General features: G+C 42.8%; 1 protein-coding gene across 6 annotated transcripts in view; it reads right to left on the bottom strand.

The window, feature by feature from the left end:
* Nucleotides 1–14670, bottom strand: part of sec22c (SEC22 homolog C, vesicle trafficking protein) — a 48786-nt gene that overhangs the window by 18147 nt on the left and 15969 nt on the right. For all 6 annotated transcript variants that reach the window (XR_012100073.1, XR_012100072.1, XM_073055016.1 and 3 more), the window contains 2 exons: nucleotides 13303–13482; nucleotides 3444–3562 (listed from right to left, as the gene is read on the bottom strand). Coding sequence is in view for 4 of the 6 variants with exons in the window: in XM_073055016.1 (XP_072911117.1) it covers nucleotides 3444–3562; nucleotides 13303–13482 (299 nt within the window). In the remaining 2 variants the exon portion in view is untranslated. The remainder of the gene's footprint in view (nucleotides 1–3443; nucleotides 3563–13302; nucleotides 13483–14670) is intronic.

Genomic DNA, 14670 nt, shown 5'->3' with positions numbered 1-14670 from the left:
CAGATATCTGGGTGGAAGGATGATGAATGAGATTTAACATGGACAAGGGTAATGCACAGTCCCTACAAACCATATATTAGATGAAGAAGGCAACTCTTAAAGCTTTTAAAATAGCCAACAATGAAATTGAAATGCATTTCGGTCTGATATTAATTGGTAAAACATTCAATGCATGTAGAGCACAATCAAGAAATCAAACTGAGTGTTGAATTCTATAGGCAGAAATCCATTAGGCCATAAGCCACAAGAGCAGAATTGGGTCATTTGGCCCATTGAGCCTGCTTCACCATTCCATCATAGGTGATTTATTATCCCTCTCAACCCTCTTCTCCTGCTTTCACTCTGTAACCTTTGATGCCCTATCAGGGACCTATCAAACTCTGCTTTAAATATACCCAATGACTTGGCCTCCACAGCCATCTGTGGTAATGAATTCCACAGATTCACCACTCCCTGGCTGAAGAAATTCTTTCTCATCTCTGTTCTAAAGGGACTTCTTTCTATTCTGAGGCTCTGCCCTCTGGCCCTAGAGCCCCCCATAAAAGGCAACTTCCTTCACATGTCCACTCTATCTCAGCTTTTCAATGAAAGGCAAATCAGAAGTTAAATATCAGAATCACAATTGCATTTATTGTCACTGGCATCAGTCATGGAATTTGTTGTTTTGTGGCAGCACTGCAGTGCAGGCAGAACAAGTTATTTATTTATTTGTTTGTTTGTTTGTTTACTGAGATACAGAGTGGCATAGGCCCTTCTGGCCCTTTGAGCCATGCTGCCCAGCAATCCCACTGACTTAATCCGCGCCTAATCACAGGACAATTTACAGTGACCGATTAACCTACCAACCAGTACACCCTTGGACTGCGGGAGGAAACCGGAGGCCCCAGAGAAAAACCACATGGCCACAGGTTTCTCCAACTCCTGACAGGTATTACAAGTTACAATATAAAGATAAATAAATAGGCTAGAATACTGAGGTGCATGGGTTCATGGACCGTTCAGAAATCTGATGGCAGAGAAGAAGCTATTCCTAAAACTTTTGAGTGTAGGTCTTCAGGCTGCTATACCTCCTAACTGATGGTAGTAACAAGAAGAGGGAATGTCCTAGGTGGTGGAGGGTCCTTAATGATGGATGTACTTAATATATTGATTGAAGCGGCATGGTAAAATACTAAACCCTATAAAAATGAGCTGGGAAATTGATCCTAATATAACACTTAATATTACAAACTTGTGCTTCCAAAGTGACATTAGATAAGGTTGCATTACAAATATAGAACACAAAATAAGTGATTGCATAAATATTCATCCCCTTCACGTCAGTATTTATAGATGCACTTTTGGCAGCAATTACAGTCTTGAGTCTGTGTGGATAGGTCTCTATCAGCTTTGCACATCTGGACACCACAATTTTTCCCCATTCTTTACAAAACTGCTCAAGCTCTGTCAGATTGCATGGGGATTATGAGTGAACAGCCCTTTTCAAATCCAGCCACAAATTCTTAATTGGATTGAGGTCTGGACCCTGATTTGGCCACTCCCAGACATTAACTTTGTTGTTTTTAAGCCATTCCTGCATAGCTTTGGCTTCATGCTTGGCATCATTGTCCTGCTAGAAAACAATACTTTTCCCAAGTCACAGTTCTCTTTCAGACTGCATCAGATTTTCCTCCAGGATTTCCCTGTACACTGCTGCATCCATTTTACCCTCTACCTTCACAAGCCTCCCAAAATCTGCTGCAGTGAAGTATCCCCACAGTATAATGCAGCGACCATCATGCTTCGTGGTAGGAATGGTGTGTTTTTGATTATGCGCGGTGTTTGGCTTACACCAAACATACTGTATAGTCTAAAGGCCAAAAAGCTCAATCTTGGTTTCATCAGACCATAAAAACTTCTTCCAGCTGACTTCAGTCTCTCACATGCCTTCTGGCAAACTTTAGCCAAGATTTCATGTGAGTTTTATTCAACAGCAGCTTTCTCTTTGCAACTCTCTCACAAAGCTGCGACTTGTGAAGCACCCAGGCAATAGTTGTTGATTGTGCAGTCTCTCCCACCTCAGCCACTGCAGCTTGTAACTTCTCCAGAGTTGTCATAGGTCTCTTGGTGGCTTCCCTCACCATTCCCCTTCTTGCAGTCACTCAGTTTTTAAGGACGGCTGCTCTACAGCTGTGCCATATTCTTTCCATTTCTTGAGTATTTAACTGTACTCCAAGGGATATTCAGTGACTTCGAAATTTTCTTGTATCCATCTCCTGATTTGTGCTTTTCAATAATCTTTTTGTGGAGTTACTTGGAATTTTTTTGTCTTCATGGTGTAGTTTTTGCCAGGATACTGACTCACCAGCGGTTGGACCTTCCAGACACAGGGGTATTTTTACTGCAATCACTTAAAACATTTTGACTGCACACAAGTCTCCAAAAACAGATCTCCATTTAACCAATTATGTGATTTCTCTCACCAATTGGCTGTGCCAGTGATAATTTGGTGTGTCATATTAAGGGGGGGGGGGAGGGGTGAATACTTATGCAATCAATTATTTTGTGTTTTTAATTTGTAATAAATTTAGATCACTTAGTAGAGATCTGTTTTCACTTTGATGTGGAAGAGTCTTTTTCTGTTGTGTGTGTCAAAAAGGCCAAATTAAATCTACTGTGATTCAATGTTGTAAAACAATAAAATATTAAAATGTCCAGGGGGGTAACACTTTTTATATGCAATGTATATTAAAATAAACACCAAATTATGTGACCATCACATAATTTCTGGGAGAAAAGGTTGTCACAAATGACCTGAACACAAGAGGTTCTGCAGATACCGGAAATCACTCTCAGGTTGGAGGAGCAATGCCTCATTATTTCGTCTGATTAGACTCTATCCTAACAGCATGAACAGCAATTTCTCTTAACTTCCTGTAATTTCTAGCCCCCCCCCCCCTTCTCCATTCCCCATTCTGGCTCCCACTTACCCTTTGTCTTCTCCTCACCTGTCGATCACCTCCCTCTGGTGTTCCCTCCTTCTTCCCTTTCTCCTCTATCAGATTCCTTCTTCTTCAGCCCTTAATCTTTTCCACCAATCACCTCGCAGTTTCTCACTTCATCTCCCTTTCCCCCTGCCAGCTACCTTCCTGCCTCACCTGGTTTCACCTATCACCTTCCAGCTTACAGCCTTCCCTTCCTCCCACTTTATTCCGACTTCTTCACTCTTCTTTTCCAGTTCTGATGAAAGGTCTTCACCTGAAACATCAACTCTTTATTCTTCTCCATACTGTAGATGCTGCCTGACCTGTTGAGTTCCTCCAGCATTTTGTTTGTGTAACTCACAAATGACCTGGTGAGCTTTAGTAACTCCTTTAGGCGGTGGGAGAAATGGGATGGAGTAAGCAAAACAGAAAGCAACCAGCTGCTTCAGGTTTTATGTACAGTAGCTACATTGCACTTACCTGGAAGTTGTGTTCGATGAGGTGAACGCCACGGATTAAATTCAGAGCTCCACATACAATATTAAGGATAACCGACAGGATCCCAACTGCACTCACAGGCTCCAGTCTGTTGCTGGGTGCTGAGGGTGAATAAAACAAGATTTTATCAGAATCAATCTGCTGTAATGAATCAGAATCAGGTTTATTATCACTGACATGTCATGAAATTTGTTGTTTTGCAGAGCAGTACAGTGTAATAGGCCGGCTGGTGGCATAGTGGCGTCAACTCTGGACTTTGGGGCGAGAGGTCCCAAGTTCGAATCCAGCCAGCTCCCGTTAAGAAAAAACTCAGCCGGCAGAAGGCAATGGCAAACCACTGCTGTAACTTGCCTAGTACGCAATTTCCCAATACATCAGAGTGGCGTGGAAGGAAATCATCTGCTACCCAGAAATAATTCCAGATGCGACCTACCTTCTACAGTGTAATACATTAAAAATCATTATAAGTTACAATAAGAAATATAAAAAAATACTTAAGGAGTGCAAACAGAGAGAAAAACAGTGAGACTTCATGGTCCATTCAGGTATCTGATGGAGGTGAGGAAGAAGCTGTTCCTAAAACATCAAGTGTCTCTTTTCAGGCTCTTGTACCTCTTCCCTGATGGCAGTAATGAGAAGAGGGCATATTCTGGGTGGTGAGGTTCCTTCGTGATGGATGCCACCTTCTTGATGCATCAACTTTGGAAGATGTTCTCGATAGTAGGGAGGCTGGTTGAGTTTACAATCCTCTGCAGCTTTTTCTGAACCTGTGCATTGATGCCTCCATACCACAGTGATGCAACCAGTCAGAATGCCCTCCATGGTGAGAGATCTGTGCTCGCCACAGAATGCTCTCTATAAGTGCTGTGCTTACTCAATGATTCAACAGTGTAACTGGCACACTTTAAAGGTTGTTTATATCTGTCCAAGGCAGAAAGCATGTTGACGTGTTGAGGTGCAGATTTATTCCTTGTCAAACCCTTCCAAACCTTCCCAATCATTTAATTTTTCTCTTGTTCTGACAGCTCCACCAACGTTCTGTCAACCAATATATTGTATATGTCAGGCCCCAGTCGAGGGTGCCAGGCATTTTTCTAATGCACCCCAAATCCACTCAGGCAGGGTTTGCATCCATCGAAAACTAAGAGAGACAAGTATAATATCAAACAATCCTCATAATTGCCTACAAAATTATGAGGAACTAGATAGGATAAATGTGAGAATGCTTTTTTCACTGAGGTTGGCTAAGACTACAAACAGGTTAAGGGCGAAAGGAGGAATTTTAAGTGGAACATGAGGGAGAACTTCACTCAGAGAGTGGTGGGAGTGTGGAACGAGCTGCCAGCAGAAGTGGCAGAAATGGGTTCAGTTTCAACATGGATGGGAAGGGCATGGAGGGCCAGGGTTCAGGTATGGTTTAGGCAGATTAATAGTTTGACACAGACTAGGTAGGCCAAAGGGCCTGGTTCTGCACTATAGTGTTCTACAACTATAAACTACTGCTCAACCTGCTGAGTTTCTCCAGTAAATTGTTTATTGGTCCTAGGTTCCAGCATCTGCATCTCATTTTGATCATAACTGGCGCAGTTTAATGGTTGTTTGTCTGTCCACGGCAGAAGTTGAGTTTATTTATTCCTTCTCAAGTCCCTCCAACCTGCCCAACCAGTTAACTTTTCTCTTGTTCTGACAGCCCTATTTTTTGTCAACCGATATATATGTATATATGCCAAGCCCCGATCGAGTGTGCCACTTATTTTACTATGCAAAACCGAATCCTACCCATTCACATCTGTCGGTAACAGAGACAAGTTATTAGTAGCAAACAATCTACTGGAGATACTCAGCATCTGTGGGGAGAGAGGAAATGTCAACATTTCATGCCATTAGGCTTTACAATTCAACCGCCAGGACTTAAGAACTTTTTAAAAGCTATTATTAATGCTTTTTGAGATAGTGATTTAGATGCATATCATATTTTTTTTACTGAGTTAAGTATTGTATGTAATTAATTTTGCTACAACAAGTGTATGGGACATTGGAAAAAAAGTTGAATTTCCCCATGGGGATGAATAAAGTATCTATCTATCTATCTAAAACCCTGCCTCAGGACAATGCTTTTCACCCCATGGAATCTAACAGCCTGCAGAGTTCCTCCACCTGTTTGGTGCTCCAGATTCCAGCATCTGCCACTTCTTTGGACTTCAATAGTGTGCCTAACATAGAAACATTGACACAGAATCACTTGGTTGGGAACTTGCTCTGGCTTCTTCCCTGTATTTCCATAGACATCTTGCAACATACATCCTCCTGTAGAAAGTAACCCATTTTCTTAGTCCTGTGATTTGACAGCACACTAAAAACAGAAACTGGGGCCAGGAATGAGAGACATAAGAGAATTCAGATGCCAGAATCTGGAGTAAAATGTAATCTGCTAGAGGCTACTGTTCTGCTCTCTCTATACCCATGACTGTGTGGCTAGGTACAGCTCAAATGTTATCTATAAATTTACTGATGAAACAACCATTGTTGGCAGAATCTCAAATGGAGACAAGGCAGCGTTCAGGAGAGAGATATACCAGTTAGTTGAATGAAGTCACAGCAGCAATCTTGCACTCAATGTCTGTAAGACCAAAGAGCTGATTGTGGATTTCAGGAAGGGTAAGCCGAGGGAACACGAAATCAATCCTCAGAGAAGGATCAGAAGCGGAGAGAGTGCGCGCTTTCAATTGTGATGAGGCATCCCACTACTACACGCTCTTTTAGAAAGTGGACTCCTGAAGCTGAACAGGCCCTGAGAGACTGCTTCGGTACTACTAACTGGGATGAACTGCAAGGGGGGCTTTGTAGGGGCGTTGGGGAGGTCACTGAATGCACAACGGACTATATTAACTTTTGTGTGGATGTCGTTGTTCCTGTTAGAACTGTTCGCTGCTATCCCAATAATAAGCCCTGGATCACTAGTCACATCAAAGGCCTCCTAAATCAGAAGAAGAGGGCCTTTAAAGATGGTGATCGGTTGGAGCTTAAAAGAGTTCAGAAGGAACTCAGAGTACAGATAAGGGGGGCAAAGGAACAGTATAGGAGGAAGCTAGAACAAAAGCTGCAGAAAAAAAGCATGAAGGAGGTGTGGGATGGGATGAAGATCATCACCGGATGCGGTGCAAAGCGGGGGGCAAACATAAGTGGAGATGTGGAGAAAGCGAACCAGCTGAACAACTTCTTCAATAGGTTCGACAGCACAATCTCATCCTCACCGCAGAACTCCACACCAGGCTTGTCTTTCTACTCGTCCTCCCTCTTACTTCCCTCACAGGAAAATAGCCACTCACAGGAGACCTTGCCCAAGCCCAGGATTACGGCTGCACAGGTGGAAGGTCAACTGAGGAAGATCTGTACCAGCAAGGCGGCTGGACCGGATGGAGTATCCCCACGATTACTGAGGGCCTGTGCGACTGAGCTGGGAGAACCACTACAGCGCATCTTCAACATGAGCCTGGAGCAGAGAAGAATACCCAGACAGTGGAAAACATCCTGTATTGTCCCGGTACCGAAGAAACCACAACCAAAGGAGTTGAATGACTTCAGACCTGTTGCCTTGACGTCGCACGTGATGAAGACCATGGAGCGGCTGATAATACAGAATCTGAGGCCACAAACCAGGCACGCCCGGGATCCTCTTCAGTTTGCGTATAAGGAGAAGGTGGGATTGGAGGATGCTATCACGTATTTGCTGCACAAATCCCTCTCTCACCTGGATGGGGTCAGTGGTGCTGTGAGGATTACATTCCTGGACTTCTCTAGTGCCTTTAACACCATCCAGCCCAAGATCTTAAGGCACAAACTAACGGAGATGGGAGTAGACTCTCACATGGTGGATGGATAGTGGACTACTTGACAGATAGACCTCAGTATGTGCAGTTGGGAGACTGTAGGTCTGACACGGTGGTCAGCAGCACAGGAGCGCCGCAGGGGACCGTGCTCTCTCCGGTCCTGTTCACCCTGTACACATCAGACTTCCAATATAACTCGGAGTCCTGCCATGTGCAGAAGTTCGCTGATGACACGGCCATAGTGGGGTGTGTCAGGAATGGACAGGAGGAAGAGTATAGGAAACTGATACAGGACTTTGTGATATGGTGCAACTCAAACTACCTGCGTCTCAATATCACCAAGACCAAGGAGATGGTGGTGGACTTTAGGAGATCTAGGCCTCATATGGAGCCAGTGATCATTAATGGAGAAAGTGTGGAGCAGGTTAAGACCTACAAGTATCTGGGAGTACAGTTAGACGAGAAGCTAGACTGGACTGCCAACACAGATGCCTTGTGCAGGAAGGCACAGAGTCAACTGTACTTCCTTAGAAGGTTGGCGTCATTCAATGTTTGTAGTGAGATGCTGAAGATGTTCTATAGGTCAGTTGTGGAGAGCGCCCTCTTCTTTGTGGTGGCGTGTTGGGGAGGCAGCATTAAGAAGAGGGACGCCTCACGTCTTAATAAGCTGGTAAGGAAGGCGGGCTCTGTCGTGGGCAAAGTACTGGAGAGTATAACATCGGTAGCAGAGCGAAGGGCGCTGAGTAGGCTACGGTCAATTATGGAAAACCCTGAACATCCTCTACATAGCACCATCCAGAGACAGAGAAGCAGTTTCAGCGACAGGTTGCTATCGATGCAATGCTCCTCAGACAGGATGAAGAGATCAATACTCCCCAATGCCATTTGGCTTTACAATTCAACCGCAAGGAGTAAGAAATGTTAAAGTGCCGGGGTTAGGACTCAATGTATTTAAGTAAACTACTTAAGAACTTTTTAAAAGCTATTATTAATGCTTTTTGAGAGGGTGATTTTAGATGCACATCATATTTTTACTGAGTTAAGTATTGTATGTAATTAGTTTTGCTACAATAAGTGTATGGGACATTGGAAAAAATGTTGAATTTCCCCATGGGGATGAATAAAGTATCTATCTATCTATCTTTCAAGTTCCTTGGTGTCAAGATCTCTGAGGATCTAATCCCAACATATCAATGCAGCTATGAAAGAAAGCAAGACAATAAGAGTTTGAGGAGATTTGCTATGTCACCAAAACCACTCACAAATTTCTATAGATGTACCGTGGAGCATATTCTAACAGGCTGCATCACTGTCTGGTATGGGGAGGGGGGGTGCTACTGCATGGGATCGAAAGAAGTTACGGGAAGTTGTAAAATTAGTCAGCTCCATCTTGGGAACTAGCCTCTGTAGTATAAGAACATAAGAGATAGGAGCAGGAGTCGGCCATCTGGCCCATCGAACCTGCCCCGCCATTCAATAAGATCATGGCTGATCTGTCTGTAAACTCAGCTCCATCTACCTGCCTTTTCTCCATTACCCTTAATTCCTTAACTATGTAAAAACCTATCTAACAATTTCTTAAATATATTTAGTGATGAAGTCTCAACTGCTTCCCTGGGCAGAGAATTCCACAGATTCACCACTCTCTGGGAAAAACAGTTTCCCCTCATCTCCGTCCTAAATCTTCTCCCCTGAATCTTGAGGCAACGTCTGCTAGTTCTAGTCTCACCTACCAATGGGAACAACTTTCCTTCTTCTATCTTAACTACCCCTTTCAAAATTTTGTATGTTTCTATAAGATCTCCTCTCATTCTTCTGAATTCCAGAGAGTACAGTCCCAGGCGACTCAATCTCTCCTCATAGGTTAACCCCTTCATCCCCGGAATCAGCCTGGTGAACCTCCTCGGCACTGCCTCCAAAGCCAGTATATCCTTCCTCAAGACATCTTCAAGGAGCGGTGCCTCAGAAAGATGATGTCCACTATTAAGGACCCCCATCACCCAGGACATGCCTTCTTCTCATTGTTACCATCAGCAAGGAGGTACAGAAGCTTGAAGGCACACACTCAAGTGATTCAGAAACAGCTTCTTCCCCTCTGCCATCCGATTCCTAAATGGTCATTGAACACATGAACACTACCTCAGCTTTAGATTTACACTGCCCGTTTCTATATTATTTCTGTTGTTGTATTATCTTTAACTATTGAATATATATACTTACTGTAATTGATTTACTTAATCGTTTCCTCTACATTAACATGTACTGCTGCTGCCAAGTTAACCAATTTCGCGACATATGCTGGCGATATTAATCCTGATCGACTCTGAACTCAGCAGGTCAACAGCATCTGTGGAGGGGCAGCTGACGTTACAGCTTGAAACTCTGCACGAGGACTGCCAGTATGAAAGATCCTACCCATTGTAAGCTGCTATTTCAATGCACTGACAGAACAAATAAACTTATCAATACTCTACAGTGTTGCACAAAGGAATTAAAAGCAAAGGCTGCTCTACATGCTCAAAGAACTGAGTTATCCACTGCTACTCCACAATAAGTGGGGGGGGGGGGGGTATATCAGATGCAAATTCTTTACAGAGAGAGTGGTGGTTGTGTGGAATGCCCTGCCAGGGGTGTTGGTAGAGGGAGATACATTAGGATAAAGGAACTCTTCTATGTAGGCCAGTCTTTCAAGTTATCCAGGTCTCCTTTCCTTCCCAGGGATGAGGTGTTTGGAGCCTCTGCTAGTGTTTCTGCAGCATTGGGTTTTATAGGATGGGGTTGCTAGCCCCATGCCCAAACCTCCTCTTTTCACACCCGGGCTTGGGACCATCCATGGCAGGATTAACAGAGTCTTGCAATCACTATAAAAAACATCCAAGACATTCACTTGCACTGCGCACCTTTTTGGTACAACAGTACTCAACAAGTCCATGCGACAACACAACGGTACTCAATAAGTTTAACTCCATAGTTATCGAGCAACATATTGATGGGATAGTCCTGCAGTAACTGATGTTCTTAGTATCCAGCAGTGACCTGCAATCGTAAGAAAGACAACAGGACAAACAAATACACAAAGTGGCTGCTGTGTCCGAGCCGTTGAGGCATTATCAAACAGAAACACATTCTTGGAACTTGAATGTTCTCCCAACTTGTTTTCAGAATTTTTGCAGAACATTGGTAGAATCCTAATCAAAACTTTACGTAGGAAGGAAAGGTTAGAGTGATCTTAGAGTAGGTTAAAAGGTCAGCACAACATCATGGGTGAAAGGGCCTGTACTGTACTGTATTGCTCTATGTGTAATAGTTTTAATATATTCTGGAGAAGCAGCAAGAATGGAATCAAAGAATGTGGATGCCTTGGTTTCTAAACAGCACATTCCAAAGCTGAGAAGCAGATGGAGCAGAGGAGTTTCTCTGCAGTACACCCCAAGGAACTGGGAGATGCAAGACTGAGGTGTTATGTCACCACCACTGCTTGGAAGTGTTATCACAGAATGACAAAATCACAAAGTGAGAAAAGCAAATGTTCATTGTTGTTCTCATTTCCTTTAAGTACCACACGTGAGGCTGGCTGAAAATGTATCTATGAAAAAGAGACACTGGTAAGGAGTTACATTCCTCAACAAACCTCAAAATAGTAACCAACCAAAACGTCAAGATGCAAAACAGCCACCAAGTGTGGTGGGTACGTGGAACAAGTTGCCACAGCAATTGGTAGAGGCAAATACAATTACAAATTCAAGAGACATTTTAGCAATTTGTCAGCCATAGTCATAGAGCTGACCTAGGCACATTTGCTTGCATCTGGCTGACATCCCTCAAAACCTTTTCTACCCAATCTAAAAATCTTTTGATTGTGCCTCCTTCACTACTTCCTCTGGCAACTCATTCTATAAACCCACCATGCTGTACGAATTTATTTTCTTTTAGATCCTTTCAATCTTATCCCTCTCACCTTAAATCGAAGCCTATTGTTTTATACTCCCATACACTGGAAAAAAATCTATGGCAATTAATCTTATCTATGCTCCTTGTGATTTTATAAACTTTTGTAAGATGACCTCTCGGTGAAAAAGCTCCAATCTATCCAGTCTCTCCATATAATTCATATCCTCCAGTCCAGTTAACATGGATACATAGAACAGTATAGCACAGTACAGGCCCTTCGGTCCAAGATGCTGATTAAATGTACTCCACGATCAATCTAAACTTTCCCTCAAACACAGTTCTCCATTTTTCTTTCATTCGTGTGCCTACCTAAGAGTCTTTTAAATGCCCCAATGTATCTGCCTCCATCACTACTGTTGGCAGTGCATTCCAGGCATCTATCACTCTCCGTGTAAACAAAAAATTTTACCTCTGACATTCCCTTTAATCTTCCCTCCACTCACTTTAAGCATATGTCCTCCGGCATTGCCACCCTGGGAAAAAAGCACTGGTTGCCCACCCTATCTATGCTACCCATCTGATAAACTTCTATGAAGAGGCCTCACATCTTCCTTTGCTCCAGAGAGAAAAGCCCTAGCTTGCCCAACCTTATTCTCTACTCCAAGCAACATCCTGGTAAATCTCCTCTGCACACTTTCTAAAGCTTCCACATCTTTAGAATGAGGTGACAGAAAAGAACACAAAACTCCAAGTGTGGTCTAACCAGAGTTTTATAGAGTTGCAGCATTACCTCGTTCTTGAAGTGAATCCCTTGATGAGTGAAGACCAGTACACCATATGTTTTCTTAACCACCCTATCAACTTGTGCCATAACTTTGAAGTATCTATGAAATGAGACTCCAAAGATCCCTCTGTTCCTCTACACTGGTAAGAATCCTGTCATTAACTCTGTATTTTGCCTTCAAGTTCAATCTTCCAAAGTGTATCACTTCAGACTTTTCTGGATTGAACTCCATCTGCCATTCCTCAGTCCAGCTCTGCATCCTGTCTTTATGCCATTGTAACATATGATAACCCTCTACTCTACGCACAACTCCACCAAGCTTTGAGTCATCTGCAAACTTACTAGCCCACCTTCCTGATTTAAATCATTTATAAAAATCACAGAAGCCCCAGAACAGATCCAGCAAAACATCACTATTAATTCACTGGTCTCCAGGCAGAACATGCTCCATCTACCTCCACCCTCTGCCTCCTGTAGACAAGCCAATTCCACATCTATGAGGGCAAGTTTCCAGGGATCCCATGCCTCCTGACTTTCTGGATGGACTTATCATAGGAAACCTTATTGAATGCCTTACTAAAATCCATATACACCTCATCTACTGCTCCACCATCATCATTTGTTTTAGTATCTCCTTGAAAAACTCAATCAGAATTGTGTGGCACAATCAGCACCTCTCAAAGCCATGTTAACTAACTTTAGTAAGACTATGCTTCTCAAAATGCTTGTAAGTCCTGTACCTAAAAAATACATGGATAGGAAAGGTTTAGACTCTAAGCTTTAGAGGGATATTGACCAAACACAGGCAAACTGGATTAGCATTGATGGGCATCTGGGTGAGTGTGAATGAGTTGGGCCAAAGGTCCTGTTTCTATGCTTCTCACATCATACTCCATCCGCGCTGTATGGAGACGTCAACATCTTGGAATGCTGAGTGCGTAATATATTTAATGCTGAACCAATATGCCCCTCACCTAAGACTTCAATACATTCATGGAAAAGTCAAATTAGACTCAATGGAATTTTAATCTTGGGAATGGGCCTATATGCAAATTTTGTACTGGGAGTCGGCATGGAACAACTGGATCAAATGGCCTTCATCTGTGTTATAAACACAACAGACTCAGCAGATGCTGGGAATCCAGGGTCACACACACAAAATGCTGGAGGGACTCAGCAGGAATAAACAAGTATACAAAGAGGAATAAACAGTAAACTTTTCGGGCCAAGACCCTGCTAGAGCAATCAGCAAGCATTAATGACAAGATCTCAATCATAGCAATTTAATTAAATGAATATCAGACATTTCATACAGCGGTGCCTGATCTCAGCTTACCAGATCCAGAACATAAATGCAGGTTTCCATTAAGAATCCCATTGGTAACCACAATATCATCCAGATTCACCTGTCGGGGCGGCGTCACCTTCAGCTCCCTCTGAATATTTGTCACACTGATCTTTAAAGATGGGCGGTTTGAATAGTTATAATGCCATTTTATCTTCTGTATCACACTGTCTGCAATTGAACAAAATGTACTTAAGTTTAAACCCATCAAATAACATAATAAGGAATAAGAATAAATGGCTAAATAGAATACCTGTCTACATGCATAGTACACTCAGTGGTCACTTTATTAGGTACATCTGTACACCTGGTCATTAACGCAAATATATAATGAGCCAATCATGTGGCAGCCACTTAATGCATAAAAGCACGCAGACATGGTCAAGAGGTCCAGTTGTTGTTCAGACCAAACATCAGAATTGGGAAGAAATGTGATCTAAGTGACTTTGACCGTGGAATGATTGCTGGTGCCAGACAGGGTGGTTTGAGTATCTCAGAAACTGCTGCTCTCCTGGGATTTTCACACACGACAGTCTCTACAGTTTACAGAGAATGGTGCAAAGAAAACCAAAACATATCCAGTGAGCAGCAGTTCTGTGGGGAAAACATCTTGTTAATAAGAGGGAGAATGGCCAGACTGGTTCAAGCCGACAGGAAGGTGACAGTAAATCAAATGACCATGCATCACCAGAATGGCAGTTCAAATAAGGATAATTTCCCACATTTCTTTGGGAAAGAAGGAGGCTATTCAACTCATCAAATATATGCAGGCTCAAGGAGAAATCCCAACACTGTCATTCTCTTATTTCCTTACATTTATTCTCTCTCAAAAGCCAATTAACTTTCCCCAATTCTCCTATTACCATAGTGGTCAATTATAGTAGCCAATTAACTTAATAACTAGTACACAGGGTCAAAGTGTTACAGTCACTAGCATGGAAACCAACCCTTCGTTCAAACTGGGACACACAGACCAAGATTACCAATTTAGCTAGTTCAACATGCCTGTGTTTGGCCCATATCCCTGTAAACTTTTCCTATCCATTTATTCATCCAGACATCTTTTAAATGCCATTATTGGACTGGCTTTCACAAACAAGAGAAAATCTGCAGATGCTGAAAATCCGAGCAACACACACAAAATGCTGGAGGAACTCAGCAGGCCAGAAGCATCTATGTAAAAGAGTACAGTCGACGTTTCGGGCCGAGACCCTTCAGCAGAACTGGAGAAAAAAGGCTGAGGAGTGGATTTAAAAGTTGGGGGGAAGGGAGAGAGAAACACAAGGTGATAGGTGAAACCTGAAGGGGGAAAGATGAAGTAAAGAGCTAGAAAGTAAATTGGTGAATGAGATACAGGGC

The sequence above is a fragment of the Hemitrygon akajei genome, chromosome 8 (assembly GCF_048418815.1).
Source record: "Hemitrygon akajei chromosome 8, sHemAka1.3, whole genome shotgun sequence".
Classification (NCBI taxonomy): Eukaryota; Metazoa; Chordata; class Chondrichthyes; order Myliobatiformes; family Dasyatidae; genus Hemitrygon; species Hemitrygon akajei.
The sequence above is the reverse complement of the archived record's forward strand: the minus strand, read 5'-3'. Positions and strand labels throughout refer to the sequence as shown.